A 15,887-nucleotide genomic window follows, 5' to 3' on the forward strand; every position below is an offset into this window, starting at 1 on the left:
GCTTAAAGAACGCACTCGGTGCACCAAAGTCTATGAACACTCGATAAATGGCTCGTATTGATGAAGGCGATTTTTAGTCTAGCTAGGCCGTGTGACGCAGTGTTTTTTTTCCCTCTGACGTTATATGGAATTAATTCTTCAAATGAAATGCTAAAAGAACTCGGTATAGTAATGTTTATTAAGCCTCGTTATGTGACTCGCGTTTAAAAAAGGAATGATATCTTGATTTAGATCTAATCTAGATTTTTAAAACTAAATCTAGATTTTTATTACAGTATATCTAGATCTGGATTTATATTCTAATTAAAATTATTTTGCAGTCTAGATCTAGAATTTCTAGATCTAGTTTAGACTAAAATAGACTAGATTAAGATGTAGAATTTCAATTTCTAAACTAAAGTGTAAAAAAAGTGTAGATTTTCATTTCCAAACGTTTTGATCAATATTGCAATGTTATAATATACTAAAACTAATCTACTATTTTTTATTTAATTTAAATTTAAATTTACGGCAAATGAATCTTTGAAACATTATTACTTTTGACCATCAAAATTAAATCACCTCTTGAATATTATTTGCGAATATGCAGATCCGACAGGGATCCGACTTCGAAGGCGGCCGCCTCAAACTCTCTTTGTAATCTTGTTTACCAGTAGATTTCACTTACGCCTTTAAACTTATGAAAAGATAATTAGGTCTATTTATTTTAACATGTTATTGATAGGAACAACAGGGAATGACGTTCTGATGTAAAGGATAGAAACAACAGGGAATGATGTTCTGGTGTAAAAGATAGAAACAACAGGGATTGACGTTCTGATGTAAAGGATAGAAACAACAGGGATTGACGTTCTGATGTAAAGGATAGAAACAACAGGGAATGGTGTTCTGGTGTAAAAGATAGAAACAACAGGGAATGTCGTTCTGATGTAAAAGATAGAAACAACAGGGATTGACGTTCTGATGTAAAGGATAGAAACAACAGGGAATGATGTTCTGGTGTAAAAGATAGAAACAACAGGGATTGACGTTCTGATGTAAAAGATAGAAACAAATTTTATTGACGTTCTGGTATAAAAGATAGAAACAACGGGGATTGACGTTCTGGTGTAAAAGATAGAAACAACAGGGAATGACGTTCTGGTGTAAAAGATAGAAACAACAGGGAATGGCGTTCTGATGTAAAGAATAGAAACAACAGGGAATGTCGTTCGGATGTAAAGGATAGAAACAACAGGGAATGACGTTTTGATGTAAAGGATAGAAACAACAGGGAATGATTTCTGATGTAAAGGATAGAAACAACAGGGAATGGCGTTCTGATGTAAAGTATAGAAACAACAGGAAATGACGTTCTGGTGTAAAAGATAGAAACAACAGGGAATGACGTTCTGGTGTAGAAGATAGAAACAACAGGAAATGACGTTCTGGTGTAAAAGATAGAAACAATAGGGAATGACGTTCTGGTGTAAAAGATAGAAACAATAGGGAATGACGTTCTGGTGTAAAAGATAGAAACAACAGGGAATGACGTTCTGGTGTAAAAGATAGAAACAACAAGGAATGGCGTTCTGATGTAAAGAATAGAAACAACAGGGAATGTCGTTCGGATGTAAAGGATAGAAACAACAGGGAATGACGTTTTGATGTAAAGGATAGAAACAACAGGGAATGATTTCTGATGTAAAGGATAGAAACAACAGGGAATGGCGTTCTGATGTAAATGATAGAAACAGCAGGGAATGGCGTTCTGATGTAAAGGATAGAAACAACAGGGAATGATTTCTGATGTAAAGGATAGAAACAACAGGGAATGGCGTTCTGATGTAAAGGATAGAAACAACAGGGAATGGAGTTCTGATGTAAAAGATAGAAACAACAGGGAATGGCGTTCTGATGTAAAGGATAGAAACAGCAGGGAATGGCGTTCTGATGTAAAAGATAGAAACAACAGGGAATGGCGTTCTGATGTAAAGGATAGAAACAACAGGAAATGACGTTCTGATGTAAAGGATAGAAACAACAAGGAATGGCGTTCTGATGTAAAGGATAGAAACAACAGGGAATGATTTCTGATGTAAAGGATAGAAACAACAGGGAATGGCGTTCTGATGTAAAGGATAGAAACAACAGGAAATGACGTTCTGGTGTAAAAGATAGAAAAAACAGGGATTGACGTTCTGGTGTAAAAGATAGAAACAACAAGAAATGACGTTCTGGTATAAAAGATAGAAACAACAGGAAATGACGTTCTGGTGTAAAAGATAGAAACAATAGGGAATGACGTTCTGGTGTAAAAGATAGAAACAATAGGGAATGACGTTCTGATGTAAAAGATAGAAACAATAGGGAATGACGTTCTGATGTAAAAGATAGAAACAATAGGGAATGACGTTCTGATGTAAAAGATAGAAACAACAAGGAATGACGTTCTGATGTAAAAGATAGAAACAATAGGGAATGACGTTCTGATGTAAAAGATAGAAACAATAGGGAATGACGTTCTGGTGTAAAAGATAGAAACAATAGGGAATGACGTTCTGGTGTAAAAGATAGAAACAACAGGAAATGACGTTCTGGTGTAAAAGATAGAAACAATAGGGAATGACGTTCTGGTGTAAAAGATAGAAACAACAGGAAATGACGTTCTGATGTAAAAGATAGAAACAACAGGGAATGACGTTCTGATGTAAAAGATAGAAACAATAGGGAATGACGTTCTGATGTAAAGGATAGAAACAATAGGGAATGACGTTCTGATGTAAAGGATAGAAACAATAGGAAATGACGTTCTGATGTAAAGGATAGAAACAACAGGAAATGACGTTCTGATGTAAAAGATAGAAACAACAGGGAATGACGTTCTGATGTAAAAGATAGAAACAATAGGGAATGACGTTCTGATGTAAAGGATAGAAACAACAGGAAATGACGTTCTGATGTAAAAGATAGAAACAACAGGGAATGACGTTCTGATGTAAAAGATAGAAACAACAGGGAATGACGTTCTGATGTAAAAGATAGAAACAATAGGGAATGACGTTCTGATGTAAAGGATAGAAACAACAGGAAATGACGTTCTGATGTAAAAGATAGAAACAACAGGGAATGACGTTCTGATGTAAAAGATAGAAACAATAGGGAATGACGTTCTGATGTAAAGGATAGAAACAACAGGGAATGACGTTCTGGTGTAAAAGATAGAAACAATAGGGAATGACGTTCTGATTTAAAGGATAGAAACAACAGGGAATGACGTTCTGGTGTAAAAGATAGAAACAATAGGGAATGACGTTCTGGTGTAAAAGATAGAAACAATAGGGAATGACGTTCTGGTGTTACTGATAGAAACAACAGGGAATGACATTTTGATGTTACTGATTGTGGAACATAATGATAACTAAAACTTTTAGATATTTCTATCCTCTTCGTTTTGGAGGGGAAGTAAACCGAGGCTCCACTTCCAAATGCCCACATCTATGCTCCATGCCTAAGGTCCCCAAACGTCGCTGAGAAATTGATGCATTATAATCAAATAATTATCAATCCAAGAAATAGTTTTTAACATATTAATAGTTACGTCTGCGGTATCCATATTTTGAGAAAAGAAGTGATGAACTCATTGGTAACTTTGAACTCGTGCAAATGGTTACCATGTAGATGTATAAAATTTTGAGAATTTTAATCACCAACCTCGTTAGTACCTTCATATTCACAGACATCGTTATTTCTTCATATTCAGCCTCAGTTTCTTCAAAGTTAAACTGTACAATCTAGATTATAATACTACTAGAAGTTCATCCAAAATCTTGCTTAGCATTTCTCTGCTGTTTTCGCATCCAATGTTAGTTTCTCCATAGTCATACTACTCAACATTAGTCCCTCCTAATTCACATACTTTTATTTATACTCTAAACTCAAAGTTAGTTCAGCTACTATTGTGGAACTAACGTTGCAGCATGAATGCATAGGCACAGTAAAAGTTACAAATGATCTTGTTGGAACTATATATACGAAGAGCAGATACCCGTATTACGCTACGGTTGAAAGCCCCTAATTTAGGGTATGGACAAACACTTCTTAGGCCCGTTAGTTTTCTCGTCTCCTTGCATTATAATGCCCCCCCCCCACCACACTCACTACTTTTAAATGAAACTACAATCTACATACACTCTTGGTTCTTGTATATTCAGTGGAGCACCTACATTTTTGTCATCCTCCAATATAAAGCCCTCGTTCCCAACCACGAACTTTTAGGCCGCCTCACTTTCAATAAAACTAGCCTCTTTTTAATAACGTCCCTTTTGGCCAGTGTGTTCTAGTATATGTTACGTTGAATTGGAACGGCCTGCTTTAAATCGCCCTCCCAAACACACTCCCTTCTGGCCTGTGAATTCTAGATCACTTTTCTCCCCCCAACAACCCGCTCCCTCCCCTAAGTAAACTTGAGTATGCGTATGTCCTATGTCCGCTTTATAGCGCTCCCCTGCCAGACTTTTGTTTTTGCCCGTGACTTCTATAATACCTGAGTATTCTTTTTTGTTTTCCTTTTGCATCCCTCTCTTTACACATTATGTTTTTATTTTATTTTGTCTGACATAGATCTAGAGACACACCTTACTTAAACAGTATTATACACCCCCACCAACAAACAGTATTATACACCCCCACCAACAAACAGTATTATACATCCCCACCAACAAACAGTATTATACACCCCCACCAACAAACAGTATTATACATCCCCACCAACAAACAGTATTATACACCCCCACCAACAAACAGTATTATACATCCCCACCAACAAACAGTATTATACACCCCCACCAACAAACAGTATTATACACCCCCACCAACAAACAGTATTATACACCCCCACCAACAAACAGTATTATACACCCCCACTAACAAACAGTATTATACACCCCCACCAACAAACAGTATTATACACCCCCACTAACAAACAGTATTATACACCCCCACCAACAAACAGTATTATACACCCCCACTAACAAACAGTATTATACACCCCCACCAACAAACAGTATTATACACCCCCACCAACAAACAGTATTATACACCCCCACCAACAAACAGTATTATACACCCCCACCAACAAACAGTATTATACACCCCCACCAACAAACAGTATTATACACCCCCACCAACAAACAGTATTATACACCCCCACCAACAAACAGTATTATACACCCCCACCAACAAACAGTATTATACCTCCCCACCAACAAACAAACACACTTCACCTCACCTATCCCTTAGTCTGTTGGACCGTTTTTGCAGCACACAAGATTTTTCAATCGTCTCTCCATTCCCCTGTCTTTTGCCTTAGTTAGAACCTCTTTCAATGGCAGTCCTTTCCATTCTTTTATATAGCCTTCCCATCGCATTCTCTGCCTCTTTTTCTTTTCCTGGTACTGTTCCCTGAAGGAAGGTCTTTGCGAGCCTTGAAGACCTTGTAATATGGTCATAGAGTTTTAGTTTACTTTTTTTTTTACACTAGTTAGCAGGTCATCGTGAGGTCAGTCGCTGTAGTAGTCCTGTATCTAATCTCTTCAATTGTGAATAAATGATAACTTGGCTCTACTTTTAAAAAATGAAATGTTAGTCAAATAGTTGAATTTATTTAACAGACAAACACATGGAATCCATTTAAATTAACCAAGGTATATATTTAATGAAAGAAATACAACGGATCAATTTTAATTACTTCGGCTGAATCTACCCGATCCCCTAGGTTAGCTATACAGTGCTATCTGTTGGAAAACAATTGAACTCGACCAAATAATTACAACATGGCCTTCTCCAACCAATCATAGCACTAATAATTCAGCCGAAGACTCAGAATTATCAGGATTGGGGTGTAGTGGATAAGGCCCCCAGGGAAAAGAGAGCTGACAGACCAGAAACATTTCCTCAGACTTGGGGAGGGGCGGAAAATTTCATTTTCGATTGTTCAAGCGACCAGAAAACCTCCCAGACTCAGAGGAGAATCACACAAGCAATAATCGGAGAAACAGATGACACGAAATAATAGATCGAAGGATTGTGCTTACGGATGACGCAAGAACACAATTTTTGGTCCATTATCTTCAGTTCGATGTGATTAAAATGTGAAACTTTTGACTTTAGAGAAATGTTTATTTAAGGCGTCTAAACAAATGTACATTCGGTATTTCTTATATGAATGAGAAAAACGTGTGCTAACGCATTTTAGTTAGTATGATAGACTCAACAATCTTTTCCAATAAAGAAGTCTTACGCTGAATGTTAAGCGATTAGATGTTCGTAATTGTGAAGTTCGAACATAAAGTAAAATATACGTTTAAAAAAAACGTCTGCTATCAAGACTAACCCCTAGCCGTCCAACCTGTTTCCGGGGGAAAAAATTGGGGAAAGTCTCATGGGGGTAGAGACGTCTAGAAATTTGGCACCAACGTTGATTACTGTGATAAACATGGACCTCGGTGGCAAATGCATAGATCTTAAAGTTTATAATAAAAATAAGGTTGTGCAGCTGTTGAAGTTTTTACTGACCTGCAACATTGACAAATGTCTTAGCGTGATATTGCAAACAAAAAATGTTTATTTTATTTTGACTTAGAGATTTTGTTAATCATTTCTTGCAACTGTAACAACAAAATGTGCTATTTAATGTAGATGATCATTATTTTCTTGCTATTGTTTAGACTTTGATAAATAGATAATGATTGTACTAAAGAAAAGAAAAAGGGATAACATTTTATTAAAAGCTTGCAGTTCACCGCAACACACAATTAGTATTTCAGGTAATTACTGACATAGTTATAAAAATAAAACGACTGCTAATACATAATAGAATCTTTGCATTTTTGTTTTTTTGTGGGTCACTGAATAAGTTTAGATAACAACTGGTCTCATTCTGGGCATCTAGTATGTACTTTTTACAATTTTTGTCTGACTTACTGAAACAGTTTACTTAACTGAATGTGCAGTCTAGAACGTAAAAAACGTGTTTGCTAGGTTAAGTTTCCATAAAGCTCAATCAAATAGTACAACGCTGGAAACCCCGATATTTAAAGCCTGATCGATTTATTAGAGACATTTTCTGAAGTCATTGAATCATTGATATAGATTTTTAAAAAGTAAAACTTAATGACCTCCATATGTATAAATGTTGACAGCTGTCCACTAGGTAAAAAGATAGCATGGTTGTATACAAACTATAAAAGTATTTCTGTTTGTTTAGTTGGAGAGGAACAATTTGTCTCAAGTGAATAGTGACAGTTGGATAATTGCTCTGTCTGAAGTGGATAACAACAATTGGATAATTGCTCTGTCTGAAGTGGATAACAATAGTTGGATAAATTGGATTTTATTCGTTTTTTTTCATGTTTATTGGCTTAAGTTTTGTTGACTATCGTTGGCATTCATCGGATGTGTTTTTACAAAGCTTAAATCAACTCACATTGTCTGTTTGTCTGGTAAAAAGTTTGTACACGGGATTTTTCTCACACTCAATCTAAGATCAAGCTGAAATTTTGCACACTTATTTCTTTTATGTGAAAAAAATTACCTATTGTTAATTAATTATTTTGTATCGAAAAAGGGAAAGAAATAGTACCTGACTGATGTGGTGGTATAAGTTGAATTAGCCCTCTTTATATTTTACTTCAAAGTTTAAGACTAACAAAAAATAAACATGAAACCTTCTATTTTCATAAGCACTTCTCTGTTACAGTGGTTACTCCGTTAACTTGAGGAGCATTGAAGGAGGCTATGGCCCTCAAGTTCGAATCCAGTTCATTCAACTTTTAAATATTTTTTTTATAAATGAATTTAAAATCACTGTCATATTCAACCAGATACTCCTTTATTTCTCCACCATCCCTTTCCCCAACTGGTCCAGACAAGAGATAGGATCAGAACGCAGTGAGAAAGATAAAAGCATGACATGGCACTAAACAAAAACAAATATTTGTAATCGCACAAATTTATTTTGTTTATCTATATCTAGATCTATTACAAATTCAATTAAATCACTGATCCAAACTAATTGATACAACTACTTTTAATATAAGCTTTGTTATTTTTTTTAATTATTTTTTTAAAATATTTTTTTTGGCTGGTATTTTAATTTCTATTTTTTGTTATTACCTGCCTAATTTATTGACTTGTTTTCATTTTCTTTTAACTCTTTGATGGATAAAGATTTTTTTGGGTCATTTTAAGGAAAAGAATTCTTCGCTTGCATTCATTTTTTCCTACGCTGTCTTTATTATCACTTCTAACATGTAATGATGCTGTATAACTCTATACTTACAGATAACACTAATGCATACAAGTCGACAACAATAATGCTTGATGGTAACTCAACATTCTGGAACTGTACAAGCCCAGCAGGTGCAACAGGTAACCCTTGTTCCCTCCCACAGCTACCTGTTACATAGTGTCTCTACTACCCAGAGTGATTGATCTTATCAAACCTGCAATCAATCTCAGGCTAAACACAAGAACAAAGATTCTTTCATTATCAATTCTTAATAAGGTTAAGTGCGGCTGTAATACTTGATGGATCTCGGTGTCTGCTTGTAGCTCCAGACTGCAAGTCTATGTAGCGTATTCACTTGATACGGAAACTAACAACAATACAAACAAACAAACAAAAAGAAACAACATCAAACAACTTACTAAAAAAAAAAAGCAAACAAAGCTTATACGAAGTGTAATTCTATCAATAAGTTTGGACAGTCTGTAATTGTGTAATTAAAATTTTAATAGTTCTAGACCAACAACAATAAATCTGTGCATTTAGGAATATTTTTGCCATTTTGTTTAGCTCTATTTCATGCTTTTAGCTTTCTCACTACGCTATGGTCCAATCATTTATCTAGACCAGTTGGGGGAATAATGGGGAACGGTTAGAAAGAAAAAAAAATCTGGGTGACATTTAAACCTAATTACATTTTTAAAAACATTTTTTTTAAATCATTGGAACGACCTGAATTCGAACTCATGGCTTAGCATCCTCAAGTGGACGTACTAACCACTAACTACAGACAGGCAGAATGAGTTGATATAAGCTTTGGATAAAAATAGAAATTCATTAACACATATTTATAGTTTTCAATTTCATTGTACAACAATACTAAAACACGTGATGTCGAATGATTGAAAACATCTCTCTTGAGTCACTTATACTTTTAACATACAATAACCACAAATGACGCAGTATTTCTTTCCTCAGCTGTCAGAGCTTTTAATTGCTCATCTGCATCAACCCTACTAAAATTACATCAGACACTTGACACACACACATTAAGTCCATAACACTTATCCCTGACACATGTAAGTCTCTTTAATAAATCATTTTACCTTGCATGATTACGTCTATCTGAAGATCCATCTGTAGATCCCACTTCTATCTGTAGATTTCACTTCTATCTGTAGATCTCACTTCTATCTGTAGATCTCACTTCTATCTGTAGATCTCACTTCTATCTGTAGATCTTACTTCTATCTGTAGGTCTTACTTCTATCTGTAGATCCCACTTCTATCTGTAGATCTCACTTCTATCTGTAGATCTCACTTCTATCTGTAGATCTCACTCCTATCTGTAGATCTCACTCCTATCTGTAGATCTCACTTCTATCTGTAGATCCCACTTCTATCTGTAGATCTCACTTCTATCTGTAGATCTCACTTCTATCTGTAGATCACACTTCTATCTGTAAATCTCACTTCTATCTATAGATCTCACTTCTATCTGTATATCCCACTTCTATCTGTAGATATCACTTCTATCTGTAGATCTCACTTCTATCTGTAGGTCTTACTTCTATCTGTAGATCCCACTTCTATCTGTAGATCTCACTTCTATCTGTAGATCTCACTTCTATCTGTAGATCTCACTCCTATCTGTAGATCTCACTCCTATCTGTAGATCTCACTTCTATCTGTAGATCCCACTTCTATCTGTAGATCTCACTTCTATCTGTAGATCTCACTTCTATCTGTAGATCCCACTTCTATCTGTAAATCTCACTTCTATCTATAGATCTCACTTCTATCTGTAGATCCCACTTCTATCTGTAGATATCACTTCTATCTGTAGATCTCACTTCTATCTGTAGATCTCACTTCTATCTGTAGATCTCACTTCTATCTGTAGATCTCACTTCTGTAGATCTCACTTCTATCTGTAGATCTCGCTTCTATCTGTAGATCTCACTTCTATCTTTAGATCTTACGTCTATCTGTAGATCTCACTTCTATCTGTAGATCCCACTTCTATCTGTAGATCTAACTTCTATCTGTAGATCTCACTTCTATTTGTAGATCTTACTTCTATCTGTAGATCTCACTTCTATCTGTAGATCTCCTTTTTATCTGTAGATCTCACTTCTATCTTTAGATCCCACTTCTATCTGTAGATCTCACTTCTATCTGTAGATCCCTCTTCTATCTGTAGATCTCACTTCTATCTGTAGATCTTACGTCTATCTGTAGATCTCACTTCTATCTTTAGATCTCACTTCTATCTGTAGATCTCACTTCTATCTATAGATCTCACTTCTATCTGTAGATCTCACTTCTATCTGTAGATCTCACTTCTATCTGTAGATCTTACGTCTATCTGTAGATCTCACTACTATCTGTAGATCTCACTTCTATCTGTAGATCTCACTTCTATCTAAAGATCTCACTTCTATCTGTAGATCTCACTTCTATCTGTAGATCTCACTCCTATCTGTAGATCTCACTTCTATCTGTAGATCTCACTCCTATCTGTAGATCTCACTCCTATCTGTAGATCTCACTTCTATCTGTAGATCTCACTTCTATCTGTAGATCTCACTTCTATCTGTAGATCTCACATCTGTAGATCTCACTTCTATCTGTAGATCTCGCTTCTATCTGTAGATCTCACTTCTATCTGTAGATCTCACTTCTATCTGTAGATCTTACGTCTATCTGTAGATCTCACTTCTATCTGTAGATCTCACTTCTATCTGTAGATCCCACTTCTATCTGTAGATCTCACTTCTATCTGTAGATCTCACTTTTATCTGTAGATCTCACTTCTATCTGTAGATCTCACTTCTATCTGTAGATCTTACTTCTATTTGTAGATCTCAATTCTATCTGTAGATCTCCTTTTTATCTGTAGATCCCACTTCTATCTGTAGATCCCACTTTTATCTGTAGATCTCACTTCTATCTGTAGATCTTACGTCTATCTGTAGATATCACTTCTATCTGTAGATCTCACTTCTATCTGTAGATCTCACTTCTATCTGTAGATCTCACTTCTATCTGTAGATCTTTTATCTGTAAATCTTTCTTCTATCTGTAGATCTTTTACCTGTAGATCCCACTTCTATCTGTAGATCTCACTTCTATCTGTAGATCTCACCTCTATCTGTAGATCTCACTTCTATCTGTAGATCTCACTTCTATCTGTAGATCTCACTTCTATCTGTAGATTTCACTTCTATCTGTAGATCTTTCTCTTATCTGTAGATCTTTTATCTGTAGATCTCACTTCTATCTGTAGATCTCACTTCTATCTGTAGATCTCACTTCTATCTGTAGATCTCACTTCTATCTGTAGATATCACTTCTATCTGTAGATCTCACTTCTATCTGTAGATCTCACTTCTATCTGTAGATCTTTTATCTGTAAATTTTACTTCTATCTGTAGATTTTTACCTGTAGATCCCACTTCTATTTGTCGATCTCACTTCTATCTGTAGATCTCACTTCTATCTGTAGATCTCACTTCTATCTGTAGATCTCACTCCTATCTGTAGATCTCACTCCTATCTGTAGATCTCACTTCTATCTGTAGATCTCACTTCTATCTGTAGATCTCACTTCTATCTGTAGATCTCACATCTGTAGATCTCACTTCTATCTGTAGATCTCGCTTCTATCTGTAGATCTCACTTCTATCTGTAGATCTCACTTCTATCTGTAGATCTTACGTCTATCTGTAGATCTCACTTCTATCTGTAGATCTCACTTCTATCTGTAGATCCCACTTCTATCTGTAGATCTCACTTCTATCTGTAGATCTCACTTTTATCTGTAGATCTCACTTCTATCTGTAGATCTCACTTCTATCTGTAGATCTTACTTCTATTTGTAGATCTCAATTCTATCTGTAGATCTCCTTTTTATCTGTAGATCCCACTTCTATCTGTAGATCCCACTTTTATCTGTAGATCTCACTTCTATCTGTAGATCTTACGTCTATCTGTAGATATCACTTCTATCTGTAGATCTCACTTCTATCTGTAGATCTCACTTCTATCTGTAGATCTCACTTCTATCTGTAGATCTTTTATCTGTAAATCTTTCTTCTATCTGTAGATCTTTTACCTGTAGATCCCACTTCTATCTGTAGATCTCACTTCTATCTGTAGATCTCACCTCTATCTGTAGATCTCACTTCTATCTGTAGATCTCACTTCTATCTGTAGATCTCACTTCTATCTGTAGATTTCACTTCTATCTGTAGATCTTTCTCTTATCTGTAGATCTTTTATCTGTAGATCTCACTTCTATCTGTAGATCTCACTTCTATCTGTAGATCTCACTTCTATCTGTAGATCTCACTTCTATCTGTAGATATCACTTCTATCTGTAGATCTCACTTCTATCTGTAGATCTCACTTCTATCTGTAGATCTTTTATCTGTAAATTTTACTTCTATCTGTAGATCTTTTACCTGTAGATCCCACTTCTATTTGTCGATCTCACTTCTATCTGTAGATCTCACTTCTATCTGTAGATCTCACTTCTATCTGTAGATCTCACTTCTATCTGTAGATCTCACTTCTATCTGTAGATTTCACTTCTATCTGTAGATCTTACTCTTATCTGTAGATCTTTTATCTGTAGATCTCACTTCTATCTGTAGATATCACTTCTTTCTGTAGATCTCACTTCTTTCTGTAGATTGCGTTAAGTTTCTTGCATTATCTTTATGCACGTGTATTTCTGAAACGCAGATATTAATCACTTCAGTGAATCTATCTTTCTAAATCTTATTCAACAAAAGTTCTGCAGTCGACAAATAATTGGCTGATGCTGAGCTTAACGTTCACAAAATATCAAAGCAATCATGCGAGTATCCAATCCTGCAAACCGTCTTCTGACACCAAACTTTCATAATGTTTTACTTTTTATTTTTAATCGGTAAAAACTTTCAATTCATTCCAAGTAAGAAAAAAAAATTAAATTCAGAGATTTAGTTGTGAGATGGGAAGAGAACTCAATATCAAATCTGATGGAAGTGGTTTAAAAGCTGTCTGACCGGTGGTAAAACTGTTTATGTAAGTTCATTGTCAACTGCTGGCTGTAGAGGAGTTCTGTAAAAGAGTTCTGTAAAGGAGTTCTGTAAAGGAGTTCTTTTCTTCTTGTTTGCAGCTTCAATATTAAATATCTAAAAAGAAGAGATGTGGAAAAACCGTTTTCATATCAACAATGGAATCTTTAGTCTCTGAGCCTCTCTCACACACTCTCTCTCTCTCTCTCTTACTCCCCCCTCTCACTTTTTCTTCATTTCTCTCTCGTCCTCTCTCTCTCTCTGGGTCTCACTCTTTAGATTAATCAAACAAGTGTCTGAGTGAATCTCTGAATGAAACTTTACGATTGACATTTTCAGAGATAGATCCTAGAGAACATTCAGTTCTCACGCTAAAGAAAAGTATGTCTAGACTTGATATTAGTTTGTAATACGCTCTCTTGGCCATAATACATTTCTTTGTCTGAGGGGGCTGAAAGACAAAGAAAGAAGAGAAATCTTACATCAACATTTTAGTTTGTAGATAACAGATTAGAAAACCTATTTAACATTTTATAGTGTTTTAATGTGTATTTCCCTGTGTCAAATAATTTCATTACTCCAGTAAGTCAGCAGATCTAACTGAGTTAAGAAAATAAATTTTCTTTAGGCTGAGTGGTAAAGCGTTTGGCTTCCAAACCTAGGGCCCCAAGTTCGAATTCCGGTGAAGACTGGGATTTTTAATTTCGGGAGGATTATACAGCTCTAAAGGATATCTGACAGGCGGTTGGTCATTGTGCTTGCCACATGACACTCTTGTTAACTGTGGGCAACAGAAACAGATGACCATCATGACCTTTAGGTCTGAAAGGGGAACTTCTTCTTTCTTTAGGTTACCTCTTACCTTTTCCAATTCATTTTGAAAACGAAGTCAAAGTTATTCTTTTTTTGTTGTTGTTCTTAAAGTTTTTTAAAAATTAAATAGACAAATACAACTCACGGTTAACGCACCATATTATAATAACATTATAAGAATACCAAACAAAACTACATTTCAACTGAAACAAAGCTCCAATGTTCCTACTTATCTAAAAACATACAGATATGCTTAAAGATATAATATTTACAATTTAAAATTTCATACAAAAGAGAAAACAGACTGTTTTTCAGATCTATGACTCCAGTCTAGAAGCACACTTAAGTCTTAAGCCCCCGATGTCTCCCGTCTAGTAACATTTGTTTTACCATTTGCATTGGTTTAAAGTTCTACAAGTTCTCCTACCAGCTTGCAAACTCTTCATGGGCTCAACACGTCAACTGGACATTGGACACAGGCTAGACACGGATCTCGAAAACAGATCTTACGATTTTCCGAGAAATTCTACAGTTTATATATATCTTTTTGAAAAAAAAAATACTAGCTAATTTTTCAAAATAAAATCAACTTTAATTAAAAATTGGTCTGAGGATCTATACCTAGAACATACGCAAGTGGAATATCCCGCATGTATCCACTGAAGATTTAAAAAAACAAATAGACTTTCAGGAATATTTTGCGCATGGTCTTGCATATAATACTTATACAATTTTTCAATGCACAACATCAATGCTCTATCACCAAACTAGAATCTATTCAAAGGAAAAGATCGTCTCTCGAGACGTAAAATGCAACAGAAAAATGAAATAATTCGGTTTATTGGAAATTGATTGTTCCGAATTAAATGATTAAAATTTTCTTCACTCAACCAATCTATTTTATTTTCTACTAACTGGAAGATGTTCAATCGATCCATCGATACTAAGAGGCAACATTTCAATCCACTGGCACAAACTTTTATTGCTAAGCTACCACTAGCGTTGTCAATTGTCCATGTCTTTGACCCGTGCTGCGAAGCTGAACCAATTGCGAGACTTTATGTAAAGTTTCGATCAAACTGTTTTATTTTAATTGTTTGAATTTGAGCATAGGTAATAGAAAGAAACAAATCAATTAAAATGAAAATCCAAATTAACAACAGCAACAACAACAACAATAAAAGCATCAATTACAACATTAATAATCCCAATAAGATCAACAATAACAACAATAAATGTTTGCTTGTAAAATGTTTGACATGCTTCGGATGTTCCTTCAAAGTTCAAGATTATTTACTTCCTAGTTCAAACCTCCAATAGAACGACGGAGATGGCAGCGGGCAGGGTATGAACCCAGGATCATCGAGAAGTCCGCACGACAGTCCAGCGCGCATACCGTACGACCAAGCAGCCATCCGTGACGTGCTAACAAAGTGTGTTCTTAGTCGGTTTTTTATTTTTATTTTTTTCAAGAACTGTAAATTAATAATCACAAAAAGTTCAACACTAACCACAAAATTACAAGGAAGAAAACAATGAAACGTAAAGAGCTGAAGAAGTACGAATGTAGTTACCACGAGATCTGCACGTGACATTTTCAGGTCGAAAATACTTCTCTTTGAGGTTCAAAGAATGTTGCATTATCGCTATTTATATTATATATTTATATGGTAGATTTTTATAATAGAGCAAGCTAAGCAAGAGACAAAAGCGATCCCGACCCCTGGTTTAGATGGGTAAAA

General features: G+C 35.4%; 1 protein-coding gene across 1 annotated transcript in view; it reads left to right on the forward strand.

Moving 5' to 3' along the window:
* Positions 1-15,887, forward strand: part of LOC106075666 (corticotropin-releasing factor receptor 1-like) — a 52,180-nt gene that overhangs the window by 9,967 nt on the left and 26,326 nt on the right. Inside the window, exon 2 of the mRNA XM_056012528.1 lies at positions 8,323-8,409. Coding sequence (XP_055868503.1) covers positions 8,355-8,409 — 55 coding nt within the window. The 5' untranslated portion in view covers positions 8,323-8,354. The remainder of the gene's footprint in view (positions 1-8,322; positions 8,410-15,887) is intronic.

This window comes from Biomphalaria glabrata, chromosome 1, assembly GCF_947242115.1.
Source record: "Biomphalaria glabrata chromosome 1, xgBioGlab47.1, whole genome shotgun sequence".
NCBI classification, from domain to species: domain Eukaryota; kingdom Metazoa; phylum Mollusca; class Gastropoda; family Planorbidae; genus Biomphalaria; species Biomphalaria glabrata.